Below are 26,965 nucleotides of genomic sequence, written 5' to 3'. Positions count from 1 at the left end.
TTGACAGGAAGTCTGGGAGGGCACAAAATGAATACTTAAAGAATAACATTCTTTCTGTATGGATGGAGTAGGTATGTGCAGTGCAGAGTCTTTTGAAAAGGGAACCAGACAAACAGAAATTCTATCATATGGAAGCAATCTTGTGGAGTTTCTGGAAGAGGGGCCAGTAACATCCCCGGTGCAGTTGTCCACTGCTTGAGCTAATGGTGTAACAGTACAAGGGTGTTAGTTACCCTTTCTAGGCAGCTAAAAGACAAATTCATGACAGAACTATCCCCACGAGACTACGGGACAGAATGACATGGATACAGACTCTGGCTCAGGAAATATTTCTTCTAATCCATACCTGGGCTTTACTTTACACAAACTTACTCCCAAATAAAGGTCTTCTGAATTTTCTTTTAAAAAATCCTACATGTTCTAGAGCTCTTGTTAAGGAGATCAACAAGCCAAAAATTTGTGGGAAATATACCTCTGAAAGCGCATACTGCTGAATCCAAGGTGTATCTAAAATGACACCAGAAAGGGAAGAATATAAAAAAATCTCACCTACATTCTACTCTCACCTACTTCACTAAGAAAAAACAGACAAGTAAATAAAAAACTATAAAAGGCCAAACATAGCTTGTTAGCTTCGTATTTGAGAGTATAATTTCACCCAGCAACTGCTTTTCTCCTACTAAGGACGAACTATAAAACTCTCTCCACCTGAACGTATGAACTTCTCTGAAATAGTAGAAAAACACATCGCAAACTAAGGACTTTCCATACAAGTCCAAACATCCGGAACTTTCTACATAAGAATAATTTTATTGGCTCACATTAAGGAACCAGTCTGAGTCTCCAGAAATTACTTTGTTTCTGGACTAAAACTTTTACTTTCTAATATACGTAAAATAAATATAGAGATAAGACTCACTCATTAGGAAGAGCAGATACAGGGGCAATCTCATTGTTCCCAGCTTTAAGGTGAAGGAAGGAGGAGAACCGGAGATACCAGGCAAAAGCTGCTCTCTTCTGATGATGATTCTCCAGATCTGCATATCTCATTGCGTTTGCTGAGACAGTGACTCTGTTGTGGATTTCCTAACTGAGGTTTCAAGGCGTATGCTACTGACATTTTAATAAAACTACAGATGCAAAGACCTACTAAAAGGTAAGCATGTTACTGAAAGGTGATTTTTAGCAGTGTCTCCATTTCTGTCCATCAGCACCTTTAGCATACCTAGAACAACAGGATCTGTCTGGAAAAGCCACTAGGATCTACATTTGTACTGTCCACCTTGTCCTTTGGTGCTTGCTACACGGACCTGCACATCCCACTGCAATGTGCAAACAGATTGACTTGAGTGAACTCACAGCAGGGATTTGGGAGAGATGTCAGCCTTTAGATGTCCCTCACAGTAATTTTTTTTAATGCAGAGGCTCCCCCCGCCTCACACACACAGAGCACTTGGTGTTCCCTTTTATTTTGTATATTATTGGTGTCAGAAATGTGACATTTTATGGCAGGATGCCCAGGGTACATTAAGGGATTCTGCACATCTCTTCTCCCCTCTACCAGCAATTCACTGGTTTCTATTGATCCCTTCTTTCTCTGTACTGTTGACCCTAGTCTGGACCAGACTAGCACAGAATTACTCCCAGATAGTTCCTACTATCAGAGTGCTGTGTAGCAAGTATTATTCGGATGCAGTATGTTTTTATTACAAGTGCTAAATGAGCTGAAATAGCAAATGCTGAGCACTCAGAAGAGCTAACTGTATAGCAAATCCTTTGGCAGGGTGGGGGGAGAAAAAGCTGTTCCAGAGACACAGAAAGTGTGTTCTCTTTGACCAGAAAGTGTACATTTTCCAAGCATTCTCAGAAAAGAGTGCAACAAATTACACAGACACGTTCTAGCTAACCAACGCTCTTCCTCTAAGGACTCCCTGTGTTTAACAACATTGAGCAACCATCCTCGCAGTCCAGAAACGCTGTAGTGCTTCACATCTCACAAATCTGAACTGAAAAAAGAATTATGTCAACAGAGGAAGTGAAGAAAACACTCTTTGCCCTCAGATTTTAGTAATGGTTAGGTGGCAGCCAGCAGGCAGCTGCGGTCACACTTCTGAGGAATTGTCTGGTCCTCTCTGGTTCTACTTTTATTTGTGCTGCTGAAGGAAATGTGAGGTTGCAAACTGGAACAGTTTTCTTTTAAAATGTCTTTTTTTATTTTTTCCAATTTTATTTTCATTTTAGTCCCAGAGCAACAAATGAAATTTCTTAAATACAGCAAAGAAGAACAAAACTGATAGCTAGGCACAGGAACAGTCCAGCTGAGAAATCTGCCAGCTGTATCACTTCAGAAATAGCGCTTTGCAGCTTATGTAGACTTACATAAAGCATCTGTTCTTTGTCTGAGCCCTTTTGCTTGTCACATTTCAAAGACTCCTTTTGCTCACTACAGAGGCAATGGAAAGTATGCTCAGTTGCAAGTGGGGTCACGAAGAGATGAAGAGAGAAGCAATCAACCGAGACACAGATACGCCTCCCCATACTGCCTTCAGCTTCAGAGCACACTTTGAAAAGAACAGGGGAAAAAAACAACAATAAAACAAAACGTGCAAAGCATTTGAGGAACAAGAAAGTCTTGCTTCCACCCATACGCCTAATGAAAATGGCCTTGTAGGGAACTGGGAACCATACAAACCAGACATGACGTTTCTTTTACGAAAATTACACAGATAAGTGGTGAGATAGGTCACTGTGCAGTGGGAAGCATTTGGAGCCTAGTAGAGAGGCCACAGGGAGCAATGACCAGGCAAAGTGTACTTGAGCAGAGGAGGAGGAGGAGTTTGGAAGCAACAAGGTCTGCATTCATCTCCCAACCCTGCGAGGAACCAAGCAACTTTGACTAAATCACACAGGAGAGGGTTTGAGCATCCATAACCCTGCATGGAAAGTAAAGGGAGCTGCTGGTGTCTTTTCTTCATGGCACGGCTGGGCCTTCAAGAGTCTGTGTGGCTCATACATACAGAGTAGACAGAGGAGAGAAACCACAGCTGTTTCTTCACTGATGTTTGTGAAAGGTTTCTGTTTTCTCAGATGAGAGCCCTGCAAAGCCTCTCCATTTGCACAGGGATGGGTTCACACGCAGGTGGGTTTACCTGTCACAAGAGGCACAAGGGAGAGGGCACTTCATCTGTTGATAATTTCTTGTGTAAATGACTGAAGCATTTCCTGACAAAACATTATGATCTATTACGAGTGGATCCCAAAATCCTGTTGGGCCTTCAAAGCTATGAGCCAGCTTGTAAGTCCTTCCTCTTGCAAGCAGCTGCAGACATCCCACAAAATAAACCCCAGACAGCCCTCCTATTTGTAACGTGACCAAAATGGGAAGTGGTTCAGATGCTGAAACTAAAGAGGAGCCTTGTGCATTAAGAATACAGAAAACTGGGAGGTTACTGATATTAATCTCAACAGTGCTGACTCACCTCTCACTGCAAGGAGGTTGTAACTCCTCAAAAGTCTCCTTTTTTCCATAGCACAAAGAACTATACAACAGCTTGGGCGCTCCTAAATCTTCTGACCAACCTGACATATCTGTTTGCTGCATGTACCTGTCCCTGCCTGCTGTCCATCATCCTTCAATTCATGAGCTTGAAAGGGCTGGGACTGGTGGTCTGTGGCGTGACTGTGAAGCACAAGGAATGCCAAGGCCCTGTTTCACAGCAGACACTAGATGTTTAAGAACATTTTTGATGCAGATCAAAAGATAAACTAACACTGCAAGCTTAAGAAAGGGATTTAGAGAGAAGCAGGTTCAAGGAATGGCTGAAGAGGCAGGTTATCTTGAAAGCAAGCTGTCACAGCCCACAGCTGTCAAAAACTACCAATAAGCAAGATTTCACTTTTGTTGTTTATTAAGACTCCAGGCAAGGATGGCAGATCAGATTCTGCAGTTCTTCAGAATCTCAAAGTTTCCCTACCACAGCAAAGCACCAAGCACAGCAACAGATTACCACATGCCAGATAATCCTTTTGTGCAATATGAGCACCTTGCCAAATCTTGGGAACATTTAGGACAAAGACATAGGTGGAAAAAGCAGCTGAAGGCTTCACAGAGCAAGAAAACAGCAGAAGCTGGAGTGAGAAAAGATAGTTACAATCCAGAGACGCAATGCAGTGAAGCTGCAGAGGAAATTGCCCAGCACAGGGGAAGAACCTGAAGCGACAGGGAATAAGTTCTATAAGCAATGCTTTTGCTGCCAGTCCCATAATCAACAAGATAAGATGGCTGTCTCCAAAAGACAAACCTCCTAGCTTCACTTGCTCAGAGTAGAAATGAGAGACAAGAGATCCTGAGTTGCATAGTTTATCCTACTGAACGAAAGGTGCTGCCAACATGTGTAGTCTGCAGCTTTTTCAGGGTTATCACTAGCCATTCTCTCTAGGAAAGATGTGTCCAACGCAACATCGGCTGTTAGAGCTTCAGATGTGGCTGCATAAACTGACATGAGGTCACGAAAAACAAGAGTTCAGTCGCATGGCAGTGAGGTCAGCATGGTGCTGGGTGAAAGATAATCAGGAATTTGATAAGGCCTTGTAGTCCATACTGATCACATCTCCTCTTCCTTTTTCAGGGAGCCTGAAGCTCTGAAAATACATCCAAGGATGAACATTTTCTATTAAGTAAACTTACTATATTGATAGTTTATAGAAATACATGTTATTTTTAAATATAGGCTGAAAGCGAGCCAGCTCATTTTTATCTCTTTTCCACAGAGTTTGAAATATGTTTCCCATCCTGACTGAAGCAACGTGCACATTACAAAAAGCAATGAGGTCCTTGTAATCATTTACAGCAAGACAGGACGCCTACTAAGACCGACAGGAAATATTAACCGCACGATGCATTTTGGCCCCTCTCTCTCTCAGAAGCCATGTGCAGGATTCTGCTGCTGTTTTCTACAGAGACAAAGCAACCTGTGAAAGACAGATGTTTCAGAAATTCACCATGTGAACTTACAGATCCAGGAAATACACATCGCTTTTGTGCTCTTAAGCAAATGCGCACACCGTGCAAACGATTTCATTTTAATACTGTAAAACGGGAATTCTGATGTGGACTAAACACCGAGCGCTGCAGGTGCTGACACAAAGACTCAGTATGGCTCTTGATGACTGAAGACTGAGTATTTGTCCACTCATGTCTCAAACCAACAGCGTTCTGCACAGAAGCCAACTCCATCCTTCGCAACTTTTTATGCCTCTACAACACTCTTTATTCCAAAGCACAGTCTCTTATGCCAAAAAAAATAGCAGTCCACCCATTCTTAGATAGGTCACTCCATCCTTTGCTTCTCTATGGCAAACAGCATTATTTCTATACAGCTCAGAAAGCACTGCCTTCCCAAAGAGCACTCCCCACTGCCCCTATGATCTTGCTCTTGCACTTATACCATTAGACATAGTAATAAGAAAGTGTTAGGCAGAGAAAGTTGAGTAAAAATAGTTTCTTCAGAGGAAATTAATGGTTAAAGTGCATGAAAATCTTTAAAGCCACAGGCTGAACCACAGTCTTCGATGAAATGCACTTTAATACTGATAATGCCTTCAACTCTTCCAGCCGCTATAGGAAGAACTACTCCTTTGAAGTTGGAAGCAAGGTTGCAATTCAGAAAACCTGCTAAAGATTTCTGGTTTGTCCCTCTAGAGGCATCATCTCAGTTGCTGATAGCTGGGGCTGCAATAGTGACTGCTCCTCTGAAACAGCTGATCTCAGTTGTTTCTGTGGCATCCGTTTCCATGATCTTGTCTCTACAGCAGGAGACATAAAAACAGCAGCCCTTTGTCAGCGGGCAGCTGACAAAGGGATCCAGTTTTTAGAAGAGCGCAGGTTTAGGGAAAACCCAACATAGAACAGATAGTATTTTAAGTGTTGCAACCTCCCCACTCCTAGAAAACTGGCATCTAGGAAGAACCTACGCTGGAAGAGCAGGGGGCTGTGTTTAAATCTGGTGGAGCTTCTTGTCCAAGCTCTGTCAGGCTGAACAAAATATCTCTAGAGAAAGTAACAGCTCCCCATTTTCCACACAGATTTGATTCCCAGGTGTAACAAAGGAAGCAAACAATTATCTTAGGCAGAATTTGACAAAGTTGCCAATGTTAATGCCCTGATTTGTGCTATAAAAGCCCTGTAGTTTTAACACTTGCAGTATGAGTGGGCCTAGATTTTGCCTTTCCTAGAAAAAGCACCACACATTTGGGCCACTGAGTCGAAGGGAAGAACAGCCCTTGCTTTCCTCAGCAGCGCTTCCTGCCTGTTTCTACCAGAGGTAAGTAGGAATGGCATCTCCTTCATTCTCATTATTTGTTCCCAAACTCTGACCAGGTCCATACCTACTCTAATTCTTTATTTTCTCAGCTCACAAGTGATGCTGCTACTATTGAGGGATGCTGTGTGGAAGCAATTTCATGAGCAAGCTGGCCTGCCTAAAATTTCTGTTACCAAAGACATAATAACATGCCAAGAGTAGTTGCTGAGCAGGAAGCTAACAGGATACTGAAGACCTTTCTTCATGATTTAATTTACCTTCTGGATTTATTTCTGAATCATTGGTGTTTCCAGGGTCTTCTTTAAGAACTCCCACATCCTTTGCCCAATTCGTCCATTTAATTTCCTCTACTCTGGAGAGACAAAATGCAACAGACACTGATGCATGGAACACAGCATTTCAGTCCATATCTGATTGCCCCACAGCATCCCAACCCAGTTCATCCTGCCAACACAATCCTAATGGTTTGGCTGTAGCAACAACACCCTACAGATTTTTTTTTTTTTTTGAGTAAAGATCTTTTGTAGCCTAAGCTCCACAAGGTAAATGTCTTCCCCTACATACTGTGTGCTGGTCTATGTTGTTTGTTTTAAAATAGTTTAGCTCCTCCCAGAGAATATACTTACTGCAAAGGAGAAGATTCTACTTTCTATACACGCTCCATAGCCCATAACACCCTGGAGTTCCCGAAGGAGAGAGGTTCACCTGCTTTCCCAGACCCTATATGCGAGGAAGGGTGCTGCCCCCTCGTGTTGCGCTCAAGTTGCGTGTTCCTGAGGGAGGGGGCCACCAGCCTGCACCCCTCCCACCACAGCCTGCTCCGGGCACAGCTATACTTGAAGCAGCAAAGAAAACATCATTGCAGACACCCTGCCACCATAACCACTTGCACAGATGTGGGTTAAACAGGACATCTTTTGGTGACAGCATGTCTGGGTGACAATGTTGGCATCTCAACTAGCTCTCAAACTTCCAGCATTGAACTCACCAACCAATTTGCATGTACCCAGGAACAGGTTGAGTCGCTCTGTTGAGTCAGTGCTGAAATTCCCTGGGGCGGTTCAGGGCTACCAGCTTATGAATCATGGGAACCCATTACTAGACTGGAGCGTAAGAGGTAATGGTACATCTGTCTTACCTGAAACACCATCTCTCATCTTTCTTATTGAGGCCCACTGACATGAAGCAGCCAGATCTCCTCTTCCCACCTTGGCGCCACAGCCAGGCCTTCTCTATTTCTAGAATAGCAATAGCCCTCTGAAAGAAGAAGTCAATGTCAGACAGAAAAAAGGGCATACAGAGCCCAGCCCCTCTTTTTGATTAAATCTTCCCCAATCAGCAACTACTTTGACTTAGAAAATCACTTTGGAACTCAATCCCAAAGTGCTCCTTAGCTTAATAGCACCAGTCAGTTACTTACTCTCTCAAGTTACTGATGCACGTGGATCTGGACTAGCTGGTAGCCATGCAAACAGCATGAGTTTTAAAATATATCTAAAAATTATGTTAGGATTTACCCCCAGAGTGGCATATTTATGTAAAAGAGAAGTTTATAGCGGAGGCTTAGGACAAAGACAGGCACTGTCATCTCTGATGTTATGAGACTCAAGTAGGAGTTTGGGCCATGACATAGCTGCTGAGCAGCACTGTGTCTCACCTGCAGCTTCCAGATGCTTTTGCTATCGTCAGAAATACCCGTGACAGTCTCGCTCATGAGCGCAATCAGCATGTTGAGCAAAAGAATGTAAGTGAGGATCACAAAGAGAAGCAGCAGGAGCATGACGAAGTATCTGAATCTGGCATGTTCCTGGAACTCCAGGTCGCCCATCCCAATGGTGATCTTGAAGAGCTCCAGGGAGACGCTAAGCAGCCCGCCATACATAGCATGGCTCCCAGCGCTCTCCATCTGAGCAAGAGACTTGTTCTGAGAGACCGAAGGAGCATCCCCCATCAGCGTAACCAGAGCTATGAGAAAAACAGAATTTGAATCCTCCTCAGAAAAATTTACTTCTTGCAGCCCAGCCTATAACATAATGCTGCCTAAGTCCTTACCTGCAGCAAAGCCGAAGAGGAAGATCATATAAACCAAGAGGAAACGCAGCAGATCTCTCAGAATAGTCTGAAACACAAATCAGGAGGAAGAGCCATTCTTTATCTCACGTGAAATCATCAGGATGATCTGCTCTCACACATCATAAACCAACTGCCAGTAACAATACTGAAGCAAGTTGGAAAATGCTTTTATCCAGTTTAACATGTTAAATTACTTCCTTGGGTAAGTAACATCATTAGTAGCTTAATCTCAGAGTACTACATGAACTTCTTTGTTATGTTTGTATGAATAGGTTCTTCGAAACAAATAAATATCATATCAGTTCCCTAGTATGGCTGCTTCCAAATTGTTTCAACACATGTCTCTGTTTTCTGTCTTCACTGGGTTTCACACAAGTGGTGATCAGAATTCTTCCCTGGCACCTCAATTCACCTGCTTCGTCTTGCCTTTCTAGTCCCAGACTCCTTTATGGACCTGGAAACACTTCTCAGCCCAAGCATAACAGTTCCAGGGAACTTGCACTGGTTTTGACTGCTAGTTTTGAGTCATTTGTGACAAACGGGTGTCAGCTGCTCTCACTTGCTATATTCAAAGATGGCAAACTAGTGGTTTGCCACAACTGTACTTCCTTGAAGACACTGATCTAATTGCCTTCTGCAATCTCTTTACTTCCATAGCCAGTACATCAATTCCATTTATGGTTTTCATGACCCTGAGAGAAGAAAAGTAATTGCAGGCCTTCTATTAGCTCCTCACACCCAAAAGCTTTTCATACAAAGTTTTTTCCGAGTACTGACCTTCTGTATCATGACACTGTAGATCCCAGTGCGCTGAAAGCCCCGAGTGTAATACAGCATGTTCACCCATCCCAAAAGCAGGGAGAATACCATCACCGCCACATAGTTTTCTGAACTTGCACCATACAGGACTGCTGACAGCAGCAATGAGAAAGCCTGGATGAAGCTGGAGAGAAGTAGTCACACAGTGACTTACCTCAGCAAAAAGGCCCATTTGCAGGGCCTTGTTCTGTTTTGCAAGGAAAAGCAAACACATTTTATGAGGCTACATGGAACATATAGAGTGGCAGTTAATCAGACACACAGTTTATATAAGCAAATCCTGTTATAACCAGACCCACAAATTGCTTCAGTTTTGTTATGAACTGGTTAATCTCACAGTATGGAAACTCTGAAGTGCTTGATGTAACTCACATAACTGACACTAAATGGAAAAGAATTTTAACGCTTACAAACACATGCACACATACGTGCGTACACATGCATCTATACACATTTCTCCTCAGAAAACTGAGAAATTATTTTCCTTTTGATCAAATCTGAGCCATAGCAACTGTATGATTAAAAACTTGAGCTCTTTTTTCTAACAAGTATACGTTCTTAACTGTAGAATAATTGAGGGTCTGACCTTTGCTGTGTTCAGCTACAAATCCAAGGACAGACCCTACCCAGCAAATTCCATTACAACAAAGGGTTATGACAAGATTCAGCAGGTAGGAGAAGCAAGCAGGGAAGGGATGGAAAGAGGAGGCAGTGGCAGAGAATCAATCTTTCCTGCTCACCGTCTCTCTAGTAATGTTAGGGCAACTTAGCTGCACACAGCAGAGAACCAATTTCACCCATGCTTTCATTGTGCAAAAAACCTCGAGAGACATACATCAAGATCTCAATGCAGCTGTCAGAACACATAGTCTTCAGGGACTGGCGTCTCCTCCGCAAGTACAGACTCTATTAGAGAAAAAACAACAGTAGTCATTAATCAAAACAACAGGGCATGCTAGAGAGTGATTCCTGCCTGGCATACATAGCCTATCACTCAGGGGAAAGGTTTGCTCCATAAGCTCCTCTTCATGCTTTCATTTTCAAGATCCCAAATTTCAGCTAGTCATCCTTCTGAGATGACAAAAGGGCCTTGTTTATAAAGGGCACAGATAAACAAGGGCTGAATCACGGCTCAGCGCAATGTCTTTATTAATAGACTGCATTAAATGCCAAAGATACATTTTAGTACCATAAATCACAGAAGTCTCATAATTATTTACTGTTGTGAGCCTATTCTTCCTCTTGCCCAGCAACCTGGCTTGTGCCACCCCTGTCACTGCTAGATCGTACTGACACTGTAAGCGTTTCAGAGCAGGATTCCGTCCTGCCATCCACTCATGCACATCCTGATGTCAGAAGAACCGAATCTGTTGCCTCAATGTCAGCGATGGTTTCCTTTTTTTCTTTCTCACAGTGAAACTAGATGAGAGATCCCCATACCTGAGCAAAAATTAGATAAACACCTCCTAGCAAGATAATGATCAGTCCAGAGACCCACAGGAAGCCTCCAGCCGTGAACTCCACTGGAAATGAGGGCTGCAAGATAAAAACAAAAAAAAACAAAGCACTGAAGACAGGCAGAGGTAGTGATGATAACCACCCCGCACTTTTTAAACTCAGCTCCATCCATTCAGGCCTTTCCAGATAAAAGACGACTAGGCCTACCTTTACCCGTAAGGGCTGATAGTATGCAATGGCTGTAAAGATGATCATGAATGACAAGTATGAGACAAAACTGAAGTAGAATCTCTTGGAAGCAAACGTTTCCCATTTTTGCTGAAGCAGTTTGTTCAGTGGCTCCAAAACCACCATCTTGTACCGATTCTGTGGAAAAAAAAAAAACAACAAAAATGTACCCATGTGTCAACAGGAATGCAAATTCACCAGAGGATTGTCTTTTTCAGGGTTGGAGTCCAGTGGCTCCAGTTAGGGTATCCCTAAGGGCTTATTCAGTCAGGCCTTTCAGCATGAAAGAAGTCAACCATCCCATAGGAAGTTACTTCTGCTTGGCTTCATCAAGGTATTTGGACACACCTAGGCTTAGGACAACCAAAGGATCAAAAATTTCTCTCATAGTATAGATTATCAGAGGCATATCAAGCAGATTATAAATAATAAAATATGCATATACTTCCATCATGCATTTCTTTTCCAGAAAAATGATCATGTGAAATAACCACATTAACTTGAAGTGATTTGCATAATTATACAGCAACACTATAGAAAGGCAGAAAAAACGGTGCTGTCTTTGACTGTTAGTAAAAGCACTCACCGGTGTGTCACTGCTGTAGGCGAGAATCTCCAGCACAGAATTTTCCTCAAAGCTGTCTATAGAGGACAAGTCATAGAGAGACACATGGATAGGTCCATAGGTCCATTCAGTGAACTTGCGTGACAGGTGCCTGTACACTGGGTCTTTGATCTCTCGTTGGATGATGTGCTTGAAGATCTGAAGAGAAACAAGATGTGTATCAGAAAAACGTGTATGCAGTGAAGGTGCAGAATGACACAAGCACACCCAAATCACCTGCAAATACAGGGCACCTGACTTTTTGCATTATACACTTTGATGTATCCAAACACCAGACTATCTGGCTAAAAGCAGGCAGTCTAACTACACCTTTTATCAGCTCTTCCGGGAGTAGAACCAATTTCAGTCCACACCAGCTGTCTTGGCTGGCACAGAGAGCAGCATCAGCCAGCTGAGACTCTGTAGGACACTAACTGGAGTGGCCTGGAGGCGGCCTCCTTTAGTGTCTCCTGTGGCACTGCCACTGTCACCAGCATCGCTATGGGTTGGGTGCATGATGTTCCTACATTGAACCCCACTGCTCTGCTGAGGATGTATGCTGCAGTCTTCCCTGTTTCTCAGCAACCCCAGGGATTCCCTCTAGTTGTCTTTACCTCTACTTTGCCCGTCTTGGCAGCAAGCTGCAGAGGATTTAATCCATCATAATTCACTATCTCCTCCAGTTTCCACGTTGGGTCAACCTTCACACCTGCCTTCAAGATCTCAACATATGTTGTGCTCACAAACTCTGTGTTCTCCTTAGTGTCATCTGCAATCATCACCAGGGCATGCAGGACGGTGTTGCCCTGCGTATCCTGCTCCTGGAGCCTGGCTTTCTGGTGGGGATTGTTCAGAAGATATTCCACCACCTCAAGCTGGTTGGTACAAGCAGCCAAGGAGAGGGGAAGTTCACCTGAAGAGATTAGGACAGTAGTTGGAGGGGAAGCAGAAAGGGGTAAAAAAAAATTAAAGAAAAAAAAAAGCAATTCTGGGAAAATATATTTAGCCTATAGTTTTACCACTGGAACACACAACAAGTTCTTTCTCAGCGTCTCTAGATTCAGAAAGGGTTTTACAGTAAACAATTACTCCTTATTTCTGGGGGCAGCTAAAACACTTTCCCAGACCCCTAATTTGGCTAAACTAACGAAGTATTTGTCTCTGTCTGAAGAGGTATGATTAAATATGTAAACCCAAAGATGATGGCAAATGCTCATTGAACACCTCAATCTGTGAAAAGATCCTGCCATTCAAATAAGACAAGAGCTTGATTACAGGACAGTGGACATGGCAACCCACAGACAGAGGGGCAAACCCAACCAGAATTAGCAGCATCGCATACAGTAAGTCAATAAAAAAATGCGAAGGAACATGTTCCACACTGACTCACCAAAATAAAAGGAAACACCTTCTTTCTTCTTCTTGAAGAATTCACCATGGGCTCTGGCATGGACATCAGCTCCATTCTCTACTAGAATTTTCACTAAATCTAGGCTCCTTTTCTCTATGGCAATATGGAGTGCTGTCTGACCTAAGGAAACAGGCAAAACCCATCACTCAGAGCCACCGTCAGAGGGCACAGGCGAAGGACTCTTCAGCAAAGCACCGTTTCAACAATCGCTGTGTGTTCTACATAGCAATCCTGCATTCCCAGTGCTAGGCAGGGGGTGGGTGGCAAGTGATGACTTTCAACAATGTTCATGGGAAAAGCACGTTGGAAACACTAAGTCAGAAGACCAGCCCCAAGACTATCAGAAATTCAACGCAAGACCAGGCAATTACCCCTGCCTCGCACTAGGATCCCAAGCAGCTATGAGAGGATAAAGACAACTATACACATACATGACTGTTGCAGGTCTTCTATTACAAGGATAACCCAGCCAGCAGAATTCATTCTTTAATAGCGATATACTATTTCTTTTTCACTTTTAGATGTGCTTTTTAAGCTTTCCAAAGCAAATCCTCTCATATTCCTGTGTTATTAAATGTCTATAATTTCTGTTTTATAAACTGAGAACAAAGTTGCAAACTCAAGTGTATAATTCAGGGCTGAAGAGGATGCAGACCAGAATCAGAAATCAGAATTAAAAGGTAAGAAGGCCGTTACTGTAACTGCACCAGAACTCTGGAACTGCAGTGCTGCATAAGCTCCGGTTCCCCTCTTTTTCCTTGTATCTCCACATCTCACCTGCCTAATGGGGAGGCTGCTCTGACACAGCATCAGAACAGAAACCTTACCTCCGTAGTAACAGTCAGAGCATGCCACGTTGACGAGTGGCCTGGGATTCTGTGTCTTTTGGTCTATTTCCAGCAAAAGTGGGATTGTGTCATTCTTTCCATTTTTTAAGTTCAACAGGGCTTTCATTAAGCAGGTCTTCCCAGTCTTTGCATCTAGTAGAAAAGGAGTATTGAATGGGTTGCACATGTACTTTGCACACATCTGTATTACTTGTTTCAGCACTTAACTGTCACTGTACGACCAAATACAATAATTATTTTAAAGGCCTTTCTTGGTATTTTTAGTCTGCAGTAGAGGCAAAAGCCTTAGGATATATGTAATTAATGGCATTCTCCATCCTCAGGTGGACATTAGGAAAACAAAAGAATGGACAGAAGGCTGGAGAAAGCAAAGAACCATGAGCAGATTCCCCTCCTTCCCTCCTACATTAACAAGCGCTGCCTCTGCTAACCCTGTTTATGAAGTACTGAGCAGGAATCTACCTGTGTATTCAGAATTGGTGAGAAATTTGGAGGTCCTCCTTAAGTACTCAAGTAAACCATCCAGTGCCTCGGGGCTGCCCCTTGAGACTGCACTGAAGAGCCTGTCTCTGTCAAAGCGATTGGGGTCCTTTTGGCTATGGAAGAAATGCAAAGCGTTAAGAAGTTCTGGAGAGCGGAAGACAAGAGTGTGCAATAAGTTCCAGTGGGACAGTGTAGGAAAGGAGGGAGGCAGAAAAGTTTTTCAGAAAAAACAAGTATTTTATTTTTTTAGTCAAGAGAAAAGGAGAATTCTGGGAAATAACTGTCTATTGAGTGGCTGCTCTTTCCATCAGCTGGAGCTCTTCCCAGATCCAGTCTGATGTGCAACCCTGGAACGCATCCAGAGAACAAAGACAGAGAAGCCCAAGATAGCTGCAGGACCAGAATCAGTCCCATCACATGGTGTGAAACGCTCTGTGAGCTAGTTTACATCCCTCTCTGGCAAGAACAGTTCAGGGCTCCATGCTAAGCTGCTCTCACACCCAACTTAGCTTATTTGGTGCTGGTTCAAATATACCCAAAATACACCACAACACACACCATACACATACCTTCCAAGTGCAGAAGTAAAGGGCTAATATGTCCCCTTTCTGCCTTTAATTACCTCCTACCAGATTCCTCTAATATTCCTGTATTGTCACTCTTAGTTTAGACTTTGGTAAAGTCCACAGGCCCCTACCACCAGGGAACAGTACAGATCAACAGGGATCCCACCCCTGTCAAATATCCAAGTTACTCACTTGCTGACGAGTCCTGGCCGATAGTTCAGATTAACCTTGACTTGAGGAGCAAAGTCACTGCTCTCCTTCTGATAAGGTGTCTCCAAGGGCCGTGGCTCTCCTTTCTTTCCATGTAGCCCTGATCTTTCTTCTTTTTTACTAGATGCAGGTTTATCATCCTGGATACTGTCATCTGTTTCTAGCAATCCTATCAACCTGTTCCTCTGACCTGGGCCCGGCTGCCCATTTGTGAAGTTATCCATTTCTAGTAGAGATGGTCTTGCAGATCACCAAAGATGTTCCCCACTGGGAGACTAAACCTGCGAGGGAGAGGGAGAATTAACACAATTTGTTCACAAACCTAGAACGTGTACGGTGCGGCACACACGTAGAGGAAAGCATGTTTCCAGGTCCAGCATTCCTACAGTTGACTATGGGTCCCTTGAGAGACAGATTCAATAAAACTCTGCACAGTGGGAGTGTTTGAATAAAGGATCAAGGCCTTAAATAGGGTACCAATGGATAAGTTCAAAAGCAGTTCATGAAATACAGGCAACTTGTCTGCAGAACATCTGAACCCCCTTTGTGAGATGACCTCACCTGTTGGCAGCAGCACAGGGTCCTTACATAAAAGGCAAAGAAAGTGGATCTTTAGGAGACTATGATCATTGTTCTTGTCTCAGTGCAGCCAACACAGGCTAGTCACCAAGTGGCCAAAAAGATAAGACTAACTGTAGGCCTTCTTTGGAACAGAGCGATAGGTTTGTTCATGTTCTCCGTTGGTAAGAATGACAATATTTCTACAGGGAAAACATATGCACAAATTATGCTCCCCTCATGCATTCTCGCATCTCATCCTGGGGCAAAACAAGCGGGATCTCCCCAGTGTTTGGAGCTGTTGGCTATCCATGCAGGCACAGGCTTTGGACTTCCAGCTCTACAGCACAGGCAAACACACACCCCAGCTGCCATGTGGACACTCACAGTCCTCAGAGCCTGAACACAGCACAGCCCTCCCAAGAGCAAAGCTGGATCCAGATCTGCTGTACAGAGAGCATCAGTATTCATCAGAGCACCCAGGCAGCCCACTTCTCTCATCTATTATGTCCTGTACTCCTTCTTTACTCTTTTGAGATATCTCTTCATGTATATCTGGCTACATCTCAGATCCACACCCAATGCAAGCTATCTGTAGTCAGCATATGACTGCAGATTCACGCACAGTTTGTGAGGCAGCAAGGAAACATCCATGATTACCAACCTGAAGCAGAGCTTTTTTTAATAACTCCGTCTTATTCACATGTACTCCCTCCAAATGGTTAACAGGTTTTCTCTGAAGAGAAATCTCTCTTGCTGGGACTACAGCCAGACTCCATAGCCTATACCAGCAAAGAGGTAAATTGACACAGAATAAGCATTCTGGCTTAGATTAGGATGTGGAGAAACGTAGTTCTAGGCAGAAAACAGCCATAAAACATCTTTATGCAGCTCACAGCAAGAAATCCAAGGGCTGATTTCAAGACGAACCATTATGATAATTCAGCCATTCAGTTTAGTCTGCACTCTAATAACAAACATTCCTCTGCACACACAGGCATACACCCTATAATCCCATTTCAGACTTATTTCCTCCCCCAAAACACTTACTGGTACATTTGCCAATCCTTTAGACGGCTATTTGTACTTCCACAATAGTTTGCTTGTGCTTTTCCGTCTTCCTTTCCCCAAAATCATTTCTCAGCTGCAGTTTCCATCTCTCCACAGTGCTCAAGAGAGTTATTTATTGTCAGTCTTGTACAGACAGACTGTCTGGTTTAAAAGCAAGAGCAAAATGGTCCTAAAAAAAAAGACCCTATAATATATAATCCACTTCGTGCATCCCTAGGAAACACAGAGACCACTCTCCGTCTGCCAGCTCAACTTTCACTTCTCTACTCAAAAGCTGAGTTGTTTCTTTCTACGACTTTACCAAGCCATTTTGAGTTGCGCAGCACAAAAAAGCCCTGCTGTCAAAACAGGAAGAGCACAGCACTTACCCCAAGTTGCTGCGAGCTCCACCCAAGACCTGATCTGACAAGGAGTCCCAACTGATCCTTCAGAGGGCAAATAATCTCTCAGTAGAATTCAAGTCAAATACCAACAAGCACCAATAAGCATGAAAGCAGACCCCAAATTATTTACATCCATGGGTGAGAGTCCTCTTCTTCTGCAGAGAAGACCACGCTCATATTAGCACTCTATTAATGGCACAACATCGAACTCCTAGTTGGTGGTGCTCCATGAGAGAATCCAGGCTGCCTGTGAGAAGGAACAAGCACGGATTATTGTCATTTACTCAACTGTATAGCTTTTTGCAAAGTGAAGAAGGGCTTGCACAGGAAATGACTAGATAGATTTCTCAGTAAAAGAGAGCCAATGAGTGCAGTGCTCTTATATGGGAAAGCTGGCTGGCTATTGCAAATTCATAATGCTTAACCCCTGCCTGCACGTATAGAGGCAACATCTCGTGACTTTCAACAACGGCCCACTCAGATCTCAAGGGAGGCGGCTGATTTGACCCCGACAGCGCTAGAGCCCGTGGTTTAGTTGTGAGGTTTGTCACAAGGCTCCCTCAGTTAGCCCCAAGACAAGCAAGCATGCATCGAAACATCAGAGGTCAACTGTTTCTGTGGGAAGCCAGTTCTCCTCACGCCTCACAGACCCCAGTTACGAGGCAGCGCAAGCCATATGAGACAATACACTAGCCAGAATGTTACCCTGCAAAGAACAGTGTCAGCTGCTCATCACAAGCACAGGAGACTGCACAGAGCAGCCCCAGTCCCAAAACACTTAGGCTGCTGGTTACTTAATTTGCCACTAGTGCCCATTTGTTAATGGGCTGGTTCTTCAAAGGAGTGCAAGTCTTGGAGACGCTTGGAGGTTCTGGGAGCACAGAGTGACCACCCCTACAACTGATTGTAGTGGTGACCATGCACGCCCACTAATACCCCTTCACTTGTCACTCACAAAACAGGACCCCTGGGAAACAGAGGACATTAGCCCACACAAAGCGTCTTACTTTTTTCTCTCCTAACAGAACTGAGGCCCGAGGAGGCAGCGTGATCGTTATTTCCCACAGCATCAATACAGGAAGACATTCAGCACACAGAGTCTCGATGGCCTTTCCCACCACGGTGGTGCTGCCTAAAGCAATCCTCATCTGACGGGGCTGCAGGATGATGTGGGGCTCCCTGGAACATGGCCATCACCCCTAGAAACACTCCCAGATGGCTCCTGCTTTGAGTCAGATGCAGGCTGTGAGATGACCTTCCTATAAATACACCCATTAAATGGCAGGGTGCCTTTTCCTCTTTCATAGTTTTGCATGAGATCACAAGCTTATTTCTCAGATTCCTGTGTTTCAAAATTAAGCTGATCCAGGAACAATGTAAAGCCACTTATTCTTTCCAGGCTTTAATGATTCATTAGTACCCACAGAATAGCCTATAAAGAACAAACATATGCAGATAAATGCAAGACCAGATCTCACCTCTCCTCTCCCTCATTCCAGCACTGATTTATTTCAGTTTGCTTTTGTCATGTTACACTTAATTCACTGTGATACCAACAGACATAGATTCAGGCCTGGGAGTTTAGCTCAGACTTAGGGGTTTAAATCCTCCTGGGCTTTTCCCCCATCTTTCATGGGAGGCAGCCCACCATTCTAGCCGGGGAATGAAATCAGCCCACAAAAGTGCATCATAACAGAGTTCTTTATGCACATCTGGTTTTAATAGCTTACACAGAGGAAGGAGAATGTGCAGCTTGCTGGGAAAGGAATCACCGCCAGCCGAGAGGTCACCACAGCAAAACAGAAACACGGAGCTGCTGGGGGAACACAGAAACATCGGTATGCATACACACATGTGCACATGCTTTCCCAGAGAGTATACGAGGGCAAACACTTGCACTGCCATTTCAGAGAAGGGAGAAGCAAGGCAGGAAAAAAAAGACAAGATCTGCCCAAACGTGCACTTGCTATTAACAGCGCTCCGAGGTCAGTAATGGGATTATGTCACTGCTGTGCACTAGCCAGCTGAGCTGGTTACGAGGCGTAATAAGCATCTTGCCACCAAAATTTAAAATCCTGATAGCTGTTAGGAATCAGGAGAAAGCCATCCAAAGCAGCATGCAGGGAGAATAACAGTGGCAATTTAATTTCACCTATCTGCCAGCCTGGGTTTTCAAAAGCAACATGTGATCCTCTTGCCTTCTGAGGCTTTTATTTGGGGGAACGAGGAGGAATCTTGCAATTGCTCAGTGCTTATTTTGCTGATGAAAATACAGAATCACAGAATCATTAAGGTTAGAAAAGACCTCTGAGATCATCGAGTCCAACCGTTAACCTAACTGCCAGGTCCACCTCTAAACTATGTCCCTAAGCACCACATATGTATGATGGCACGAAGTTTCTCCTGACAGGGGAGACACATTCTGTGGAAATCGTAAATCTGGGAAAAGAGAAGTCAAACTCTTAACTACTCAGTGAAATTTTAAGACAAATCAATAATTTTAATTTCATAATATTATCAAATATTTTCACAATTATAATGATGATATAATTATAGGTGATATATCAAAACGCACAATAATTCATGGCAGGAAAAAGCAATGACCGGAACCTGCTGAAACAGAAGGCAAAAGGAAGCATGAGGAAGGCGGCTTTCTGAAAAGATGGAAACAAGCACATTTCCTAAAATCTGTTCACCCAAGTGCCCATTTTTACCAAATACTGAAAAATGTAATACTCTTGTTTTCTGTATGCTGTAAACAGAAGATCACTTACATGTGTCTGTAATTTAATTACATCATTGATCTGTAGCCACTTTAAGAAGGAAGCCTGTAATAACAGCACGCAAGGGTGGACCATTAACATTTTCTCCAGAACAGGTAGGCCAGCGCTTCATTCAAACCTCACGAAGGCCACACAGCTAAAAGAAAACTGTTTCTTTTAAAGGTGTACTTTCACACTTGGGAAAATATCAAGTATTTTTGCAAGGCCAGACGTTTTTTCATGCAACTTATGTAAAACCCACACTGAAGGGATAATTTTGGCAGCTTCATTTGCTATAGTTACACAGATGGAATCCTCTACCTCTAGAGACACCAGCCAGCGCCCAGTCTAAAATCCAAATATTCTTAAATATAATACCTTGTCAGAACTTGTCTGATACCCCTGGGGACCCAATTAATTTACATGACAGTATTTCTGTAACTACTAGACTTATATCATAATATTTAAAGGCTCCTATCTATACACTTCTCAGGCCTTGGAAGGAACCATCCACTTCTCTTATTCCTTAAATGGAAGTATCTTTCTACTTGATGTATCCCTTTCTGTAGGATTACAGCCTGAAGGAATGCTCCACTGACAATCAAATAGCAGCAAAATATGAAATCCAACGGTAACGTTCCAAAGTAACACTTTTGTGGGGAAACAGTGACATCCAGTGGCCATTAAGTAAACCTGACTTCCTGCTGCTTATAAAAACAGCCTCTATAGGAAATTCTTCAAAAGTAGCAAAAAGGAGCTGCAAGCATACCCTTGTGAGAATTATAGTCACTCACCTACTGTTTGTATCAAATAGTTAACAGAAACGTGTCTAATTTAAAAACTCAAGTTCCAAATAAGGCTGTTTTTGATGACACAGCGATGTTCCATAGATACAAAATTGTGCAGCCAAGGACCTTTGCATGCAGCTACTATGCAATGCCTTTGGAACTGCAGACAAGACTGGAAAAATACTGAGGTATTCCCAGTGTTTCTCTGCCTTAACCCTCACTTTCCCTACATGATTACGCTTTGGGGCAGTTGCTACCACAGCAAAACGCTAAACATATCCAAAACCCAGTATAACAGGGTTATCTCATTTGAGTTCAATTTTTTAAAGCGCACAAAAGACGAAACCCCTGAAATCTTGGAATTTTAATTTGTTTTAAAGAGAGAACAATCTAGAAATTAACTGAAGCTATAAGAAATAACACAAAGGCCAGCCACAAAGCTCTGGCTGCAGCAGGATTAAAAGACGCTATCAGAATCTGTTGTCTATACGGGAGCATTAGGATTATTCCATTTTAATAGCATATAGATTCTGGCTGAAGCCTATTAAATTCTTATTTTAGTTATGAATAGCTGGCTCAAAGCAGATTGAATTGAGTTACCACCACATTATAAGAAAAACAACTGTTGTATCTTAACAACATCAATGATTCATATTGCCTGATACTTCTTAGTCTTTTGTTCATAACTTCTTCAGTGTAAACAATGCACGTTACGCAAATTCATATTTACATTTCCTCGTAATTTATATACATTTCCCTAATTCACATCATTTAAGAGAAATTGCAAAGATTTCTCTTTATTAATGAAGAAATCCCTTGCAGTCATCTCTTCCAGCCAGTGACCGTCACCTCTCCGTTAACTGGGGGACCAGAAGCCCCGTAACCCAGCTCCTGCAAGCGAAGCAGAAGCCCAGCACCAGCGGCCCCGTGTCCTCGCAGTGACCCACCCGAGAGCCCGGCTCCGTACTTCACCCAGGGTAGTGCTGCGACACGACAGCATCCGGGGATTTCACTCCTTGCACTCTGGCTTTGAGGATGTGCCGTTCTGTGCCGTTTCTAGTAAGCCAGTTAATTTTCAGCACAAGCCTCACCTAAGGAAATCTTCCTACAGGGCTGGGGAAAACCGCACACAGACACGTTCCGTTTCGCACCATCAGCTCAGGCTGCCTAAACTAGGCCTGAGCTGCTCCCCACAGCCACGAAATGCCTGACCACCACCCCCTCTTGCCAGTGCTTGTTACCTCAGGTGCAACGTCAGGCCAAAGCGGGCTCCACGCATGGCTCCGCTTATGAACCATCCACAAACAGGACCACCACAAATACCAGCAGAGCCAATGGCTCAACTCAGGTTTGGCTTGGGCTGAACAAAGCTAGAGCGAGCACGCACCGGGAAGCTGGTGCGGACCCGCTCAGACAGCTACACCTCACGTTCCCAAGGTCCCTGTCCTTGCAGAGCAGACCAAACCCCAAAGACAGCTCTGCACAAAGCCCACTGCACCTAACATCGCCTAGCGAGTCCGAGTTCCACACCGTACTTGAGCAATGCTTCTGCAACAGCTCTCATTCAGTAACTGACTGGAGAAAAGGTACCTGCCAATTCCAGACCTGTATCTAAAACAACGCAAACTGCACCGCAGCCTCCGTTATCCGACCAGTTAGTGCCTGTACCCATTACCATACAGCAGAGCTTAATTATTGGAAGAACTTGAGAAAGGACATCTCAAATATGAGCCAGGAAAGATAAAGCAGCTAGTTTTACCATGGAGCAAATCAGCAGCAGAAAAAGATAAGTAATGTAAATTTATTCAGTGCTGTATCTCCTCTGGGCTAGAAATTGCTCAGGGAGTTTATACACCACGTGAGCTACGAGGCACCCAGCGAGCAGTGACTGAATCGGAGAACGGCCGAGGTTGGAAGGGAGCCCTGGAGGTCACCCTCCCCAGCCCGCCTGCTCACCCAGGGCCACCTAGAGCTGGTTGCCCGAACCACATCCAGATGGCTTTCGAGTATCTCCAAGGCAGGAGTCTCCGCAGCCTCTCTGGGCAACGTGCCTAGGGGGCTAAACTGGAAAAAGCAGAAGCTGGCTAACTGGCTAAACTGCAAAAAGCATAAAATCAAGGAAAGGCAAAAGAAGCAATTGCAAGAAACCTTCAGTAATCTGAGGGAAGTATCTCTTATGGTAGAAACAGTTCACAGAGCTTCAGATTTCGGCTAGCACAGCTACATATAGTAGACAGGGAAGCAAGCCCTGCTGCTAGAAAAGACAACCAAAACCCAAACCTATCACAGTTATAACCATCAAAACCACGCTGAACTTCATCACAATGTGCAGTTTTCTATGGAAACAGTAGTGTAACATTTTGGCCATGACTGCACACCAACCCATGCTAAGAATGCACTGCTAATACAAGTGCATTACTTACCACGGACAGACAGTAACATTAAATTAAAGCTGAAATTTAAGAGGGACAAACTTTCACAGCAACACTGTGGACAAAAAAAAGTTAACCAAGATGCTGCACAATACAAGGTTATCAGTAAAAAGCGGAGCGCACCAGCACAGAAACGCTGTGCGCACAGCATATGGATGCCCACTCCCACGTCAAGTTCAGCAGCTGTCGAAGTTCAACGGATGACGACGCTGACAGCCACAGACTCAGAACCCAGTTAAGCTTCTGTGAAAGGGGACAGGGATTATTACACCCACCACCACACAGCTGAGCTAAACCATTCTAACCCCCACTGCAAGCCTCCCAGCACCTGTTTGGGTGAGTCTCCTTAACTCACCCCATTAAAAAAAAGCTAGACTTCAGTGGGAACCCCCTAGCTTTTGGCATTAAATGATTGTGTAAAAAAGCTTTACTTAAATGAGAAGTTGTTCTACTGCTCAGCCACATATTGCCTTCAGTATTTGAGTTTTCACTACAGCCAATACATTCAGTCTTCCCACCCCTGCACCCTGTCCCCACAGTCTCCTTCCCCCGATCACACCTTCCATGCAGATGAGCCCACCAGAGAAACACCCCACACTCACCTCTATAAAATTTACTTCCAACAGGCCATCACTGGCATAGACAACAGACTTTCCACTTAAAAAACAGAGTACTCCTCCTCATGTGTGCTCACACAGCCCCCCCCAAAGAATACCGAAGCTCAAGTCACTTCACGCCATGGAACAGCTCACTCACCTCGGGACTAGCAGAGTCAGTTTAAACACACAACCAAGTCCACAAGTGGGACCAAAACCCACCCCACAGACAGTCACACCACCTGTATTTGGTTTGTGGCTTTCTGGGGTCTTTAAGAGAACATATTACCCTTCCTGGAAATAAGTGTTGTGTTAAACTCTAGGAAGAAGAAATAACATGGTATTAGTGCTTAAATTAAGACTTTAATCCAGATCTGTTTCATCCACAAGGTCCTCATTGTACATGCAAAGAGGCTTACACTGCCAAGGAACAAAGCCGAAGTAAGCATATCACTTAAATTCACCAGTTTTACTAGCTTGAACTGACACAGACTACAAATCATAATGTGCAACAGAAAACTTTATTAGCATTTCCACAGACAGTTGTTCAGCTGTTACTTAAGCTTGCATTACCCTTGCATTTAACTTAAGACATTAAAGAACTACAGTGCAAACACAAGTGCTATTTGCGATCTCGTCAAGCAAGATACACATTAACTTAACAGCCGCCCCTCAGGCGCAGCACAAGATGCAGGGTGGACTCCTTCTGGATGTTGTAGTCAGAGAGAGTGCGACCATCTTCCAGCTGTTTGCCAGCAAAGATCAGCCTCTGCTGATCAGGAGGAATGCCTTCCTTGTCCTGGATCTTGGCCTTCACATTCTCAATGGTGTCGCTGGGCTCAACCTCCAGGGTGATGGTCTTGCCAGTCAGGGTCTTCACAAAGATCTGCATGCCACCCCTGAGGCGCAGCACAAGATGCAGGGTGGACTCCTTCTGGATGTTGTAGTCGGAGAGAGTGCGCCCGTCTTCCAGCTGCTTGCCAGCAAAGATCAGCCTCTGCTGATCGGGAGGAATGCCTTCCTTGTCCTGGATCTTGGCCTTCACATTCTCAATGGTGTCACTGGGCTCAACCTCCAGGGTGATGGTCTTGCCAGTCAGGGTCTTCACAAAGATCTGCATGCCACCTCTGAGGCGCAGCACAAGATGCAGGGTGGACTCCTTCTGGATGTTGTAGTCAGACAGGGTGCGCCCGTCTTCCAGCTGCTTGCCAGCAAAGATCAGCCTCTGCTGATCGGGGGGAATGCCTTCCTTGTCCTGGATCTTGGCCTTCACATTCTCAATGGTGTCACTGGGCTCAACCTCCAGGGTGATGGTCTTACCTGTCAGGGTCTTCACAAAGATCTGCATGCCTCCCCTCAGGCGCAGCACAAGATGAAGGGTCGATTCCTTCTGGATGTTGTAGTCGGAGAGAGTGCGCCCGTCTTCCAGCTGCTTGCCAGCAAAGATCAGCCTCTGCTGATCGGGAGGAATGCCTTCCTTGTCCTGGATCTTGGCCTTCACATTCTCAATGGTGTCGCTGGGCTCGACCTCCAAGGTGATGGTCTTGCCTGTCAGGGTCTTCACAAAGATCTGCATTTTGAACTGCAAAACATATAGAAGCTTCAACTTTAGCTACTTAGTGAAAAACTATCTGTAAGGATTTCTAAATAAAAGGATTACTGCTATTTCACACTATATAAATAGCAGCTCCTGGTTTTATTTTCTTTATGTTTTCTACAACCATTCTCCCACACCTCCCTCTTGACGGATTAAACCTCTTTTTAAGGCTACGCTACGATCCCATAACCGATTCCTTACGTTGCCTCTCACCGATCGGCTCCTAGACCCCCCTTGCCCCCCCGCAGCAATGCGGCAGCGGGACGCGCCGCCGCCGCCCCCGCACAGCTGCTGCGGGACCTCACGGTGGCGAACTGCGACAGCAGCGCCGGGCTGCTCCCCCCAGCAGTGACTCAGCAACCCGCCTCCGAGGCGGACAGCCGCAGCCTCCGCCATCTTCACCCTAACGCTACCTCCCTCTCGTAAGCGAACCGTTTTATTCCTCCCCCCCTCCCTGCCCAGATCTCAGCCACTTGGTTCAGAGTAAAACGAGACTGTGCTCAATCCCTTCCCCTCCCATCCCTACCAAAAAACAGTGCCCGGCGAACACCCACTGCCCGGCAAACACCCACCCCCCGCCTCGCACCCTCCTGCCCCGAAAAACCGTCCTATTTTATCCCTTCCAGCCGTCCCAAACTCTCCCACCGCCCGACTCACGTCTCCGGCCCTGAACGCCTCTCGCCAAAAGCTCTGCTCTGCTCCACCGCAGCGGTAACCGACTGCGTCACGCAGACCCGCCCGTATTTATGGCGTTCTCGCTGAACAGTCCCCGCCCCCGTAAGATGACGTGTCCATCCGCCTCCCAAAGTAGTCCCAAGTAAAAGACCACTGTTGTGAAAAATACTCGCCTTTTTCCCTCTCCAATCTCTCTCCCAGGGCGAAAAGGGGTCCTGGAGTCTTAGTGTGCGGCCTCAGACCCTTAAAAATGTGGAAATTTCTGTGGGCGCGGATGGATCTGGCGACGCGGTGAAGCGGTTCGTAGCCAGCACGGGAAGTTCGGCATTGATTGGTGCGGCGGTCAGGAGAGCGGGTGTTGATTGGCTGACGCGGGGGGAAGCCAGAGACGGGCGGGGCGGGCGGCTACCACGGAAAGCTCTGGAAGATTCGAGTGCCGCTGGGCGCTGATTGGTGCGCGGTGAGGTCAGCGCTGTTGCTAGGGGGGAGCCGCCGGGCGGAGGCAGATTTCGGCGAGGAGGGGGCGGCGCGCATGCGGGTTAGCGCCGCTGCTCGGGCGGGCGGGAGAGGCCCCCGGAGCCCTGCGGGGTGGCGTCGGGGTGGGTGCTGGGGCGCTTTTTTAGCCCCCCTGTCACAGCCCCAGGCCTGGCACGGATTGGGGGAACAGTGCCCCGGAGAAAGAGGGGTTACCCTTGGCGCCAGCTTTTTTGTTGACCCACAGAGAGAGCAGCGCGTCTGACTGACCCCCTTCCCTGCGTGAAGCATTTATGGCAGAGCCTGGAGTAGGCTGTAGGGCTACCCTTGTCGTTTGTGGCCGTAAGGAAAAGCTGGGAAGAGCAGAAGTGAGTTAGCAAAGCTGAAAAAAAGATGTTATTTAGAAATGTGGCAAATGTCGGTGACTGCTGGTGCGTCAGGCCTGTCATGCGGCCCATTTCCTGAGCAGGCCTTTGAACCAGCTTCAGCCGGCTGGCTGACAACTTAATTCTTTAATGTGAGGCTGCAAAACAACCCCTGTGATGAAATGCTGACATTTGAAATGCAAATGGCTGTTTACTTGCTTTCAGAACAGGAAGCTTTGAT

The 26,965-nt window shown here is 45.0% G+C and overlaps 3 protein-coding genes across 17 annotated transcripts in view; all 3 read right to left on the bottom strand.

Annotated features, from left to right (window-relative positions):
* The window catches only part of ITGAE (integrin subunit alpha E), a gene marked incomplete at its 5' end in the record, with an annotated part of 59,015 nt that extends 53,253 nt beyond the window's left edge, over positions 1-5,762 (bottom strand). For 9 of the 12 annotated variants that reach the window (XR_014229983.1, XR_014229984.1, XR_014229985.1 and 6 more), the window contains one exon: positions 920-4,921. Coding sequence is in view for 6 of the 12 variants with exons in the window: in XM_082328436.1 (XP_082184562.1) it covers positions 920-1,043 (124 nt within the window). Of the gene's footprint in view, positions 1-919; positions 4,922-5,014; positions 5,087-5,671 lie in introns of those variants that run through there. The other 3 variants (XM_082328432.1, XM_082328435.1, XM_082328434.1) reach the window with 3 other exon arrangements.
* On the bottom strand, positions 5,067-17,353 carry LOC309598164 (transient receptor potential cation channel subfamily V member 2-like). Of its 3 annotated transcripts, none has more exons than XM_082328442.1 (18): positions 17,021-17,353; positions 16,632-16,821; positions 16,246-16,363; positions 15,006-15,304; positions 14,227-14,360; positions 13,744-13,896; positions 12,896-13,036; positions 12,120-12,418; positions 11,488-11,664; positions 10,881-11,039; positions 10,656-10,751; positions 10,051-10,121; positions 9,174-9,339; positions 8,376-8,442; positions 7,981-8,288; positions 7,462-7,580; positions 6,581-6,675; positions 5,067-5,805 (listed from the first exon to the last, which is right to left on the bottom strand). In XM_082328442.1, the coding sequence occupies exons 4-18, from the start codon at positions 15,245-15,247 to the stop codon at positions 5,675-5,677; spliced, it is 2,358 nt and encodes a 785-aa protein (XP_082184568.1). In that variant the 5' UTR covers positions 15,248-15,304; positions 16,246-16,363; positions 16,632-16,821; positions 17,021-17,353; the 3' UTR covers positions 5,067-5,674. The 3 variants fall into 3 exon arrangements, with proteins under 3 accessions (XP_082184568.1, XP_082184570.1, XP_082184569.1); XM_082328443.1 differs by having other exon boundaries at positions 5,693-5,850; positions 17,021-17,352; XM_082328444.1 differs by lacking the exons at positions 14,227-14,360; positions 16,246-16,363; positions 16,632-16,821; positions 17,021-17,353 and having other exon boundaries at positions 15,006-15,139.
* Positions 17,354-24,112: 6,759 nt separating this feature from the next.
* UBB (ubiquitin B) lies at positions 24,113-26,195 on the bottom strand. Of its 2 annotated transcripts, none has more exons than XM_082328625.1 (2): positions 26,059-26,195; positions 24,113-25,195 (listed from the first exon to the last, which is right to left on the bottom strand). In XM_082328625.1, exon 2 carries the CDS (start codon positions 25,187-25,189, stop codon positions 24,272-24,274), a length of 918 nt encoding a protein of 305 aa, XP_082184751.1. In that variant the 5' UTR covers positions 25,190-25,195; positions 26,059-26,195; the 3' UTR covers positions 24,113-24,271. The 2 variants fall into 2 exon arrangements, with proteins under 2 accessions (XP_082184751.1, XP_082184750.1); XM_082328624.1 differs by lacking the exon at positions 26,059-26,195 and adding an exon at positions 25,868-25,978.
* Between the last annotated feature and the right edge of the window lie 770 nt (positions 26,196-26,965).

Source organism: Platalea leucorodia (genome assembly GCF_965183815.1).
Source record: "Platalea leucorodia genome assembly, chromosome: 16".
Classification (NCBI taxonomy): Eukaryota; Metazoa; Chordata; class Aves; order Pelecaniformes; family Threskiornithidae; genus Platalea; species Platalea leucorodia.
The sequence above is the reverse complement of the archived record's forward strand: the minus strand, read 5'-3'. Positions and strand labels throughout refer to the sequence as shown.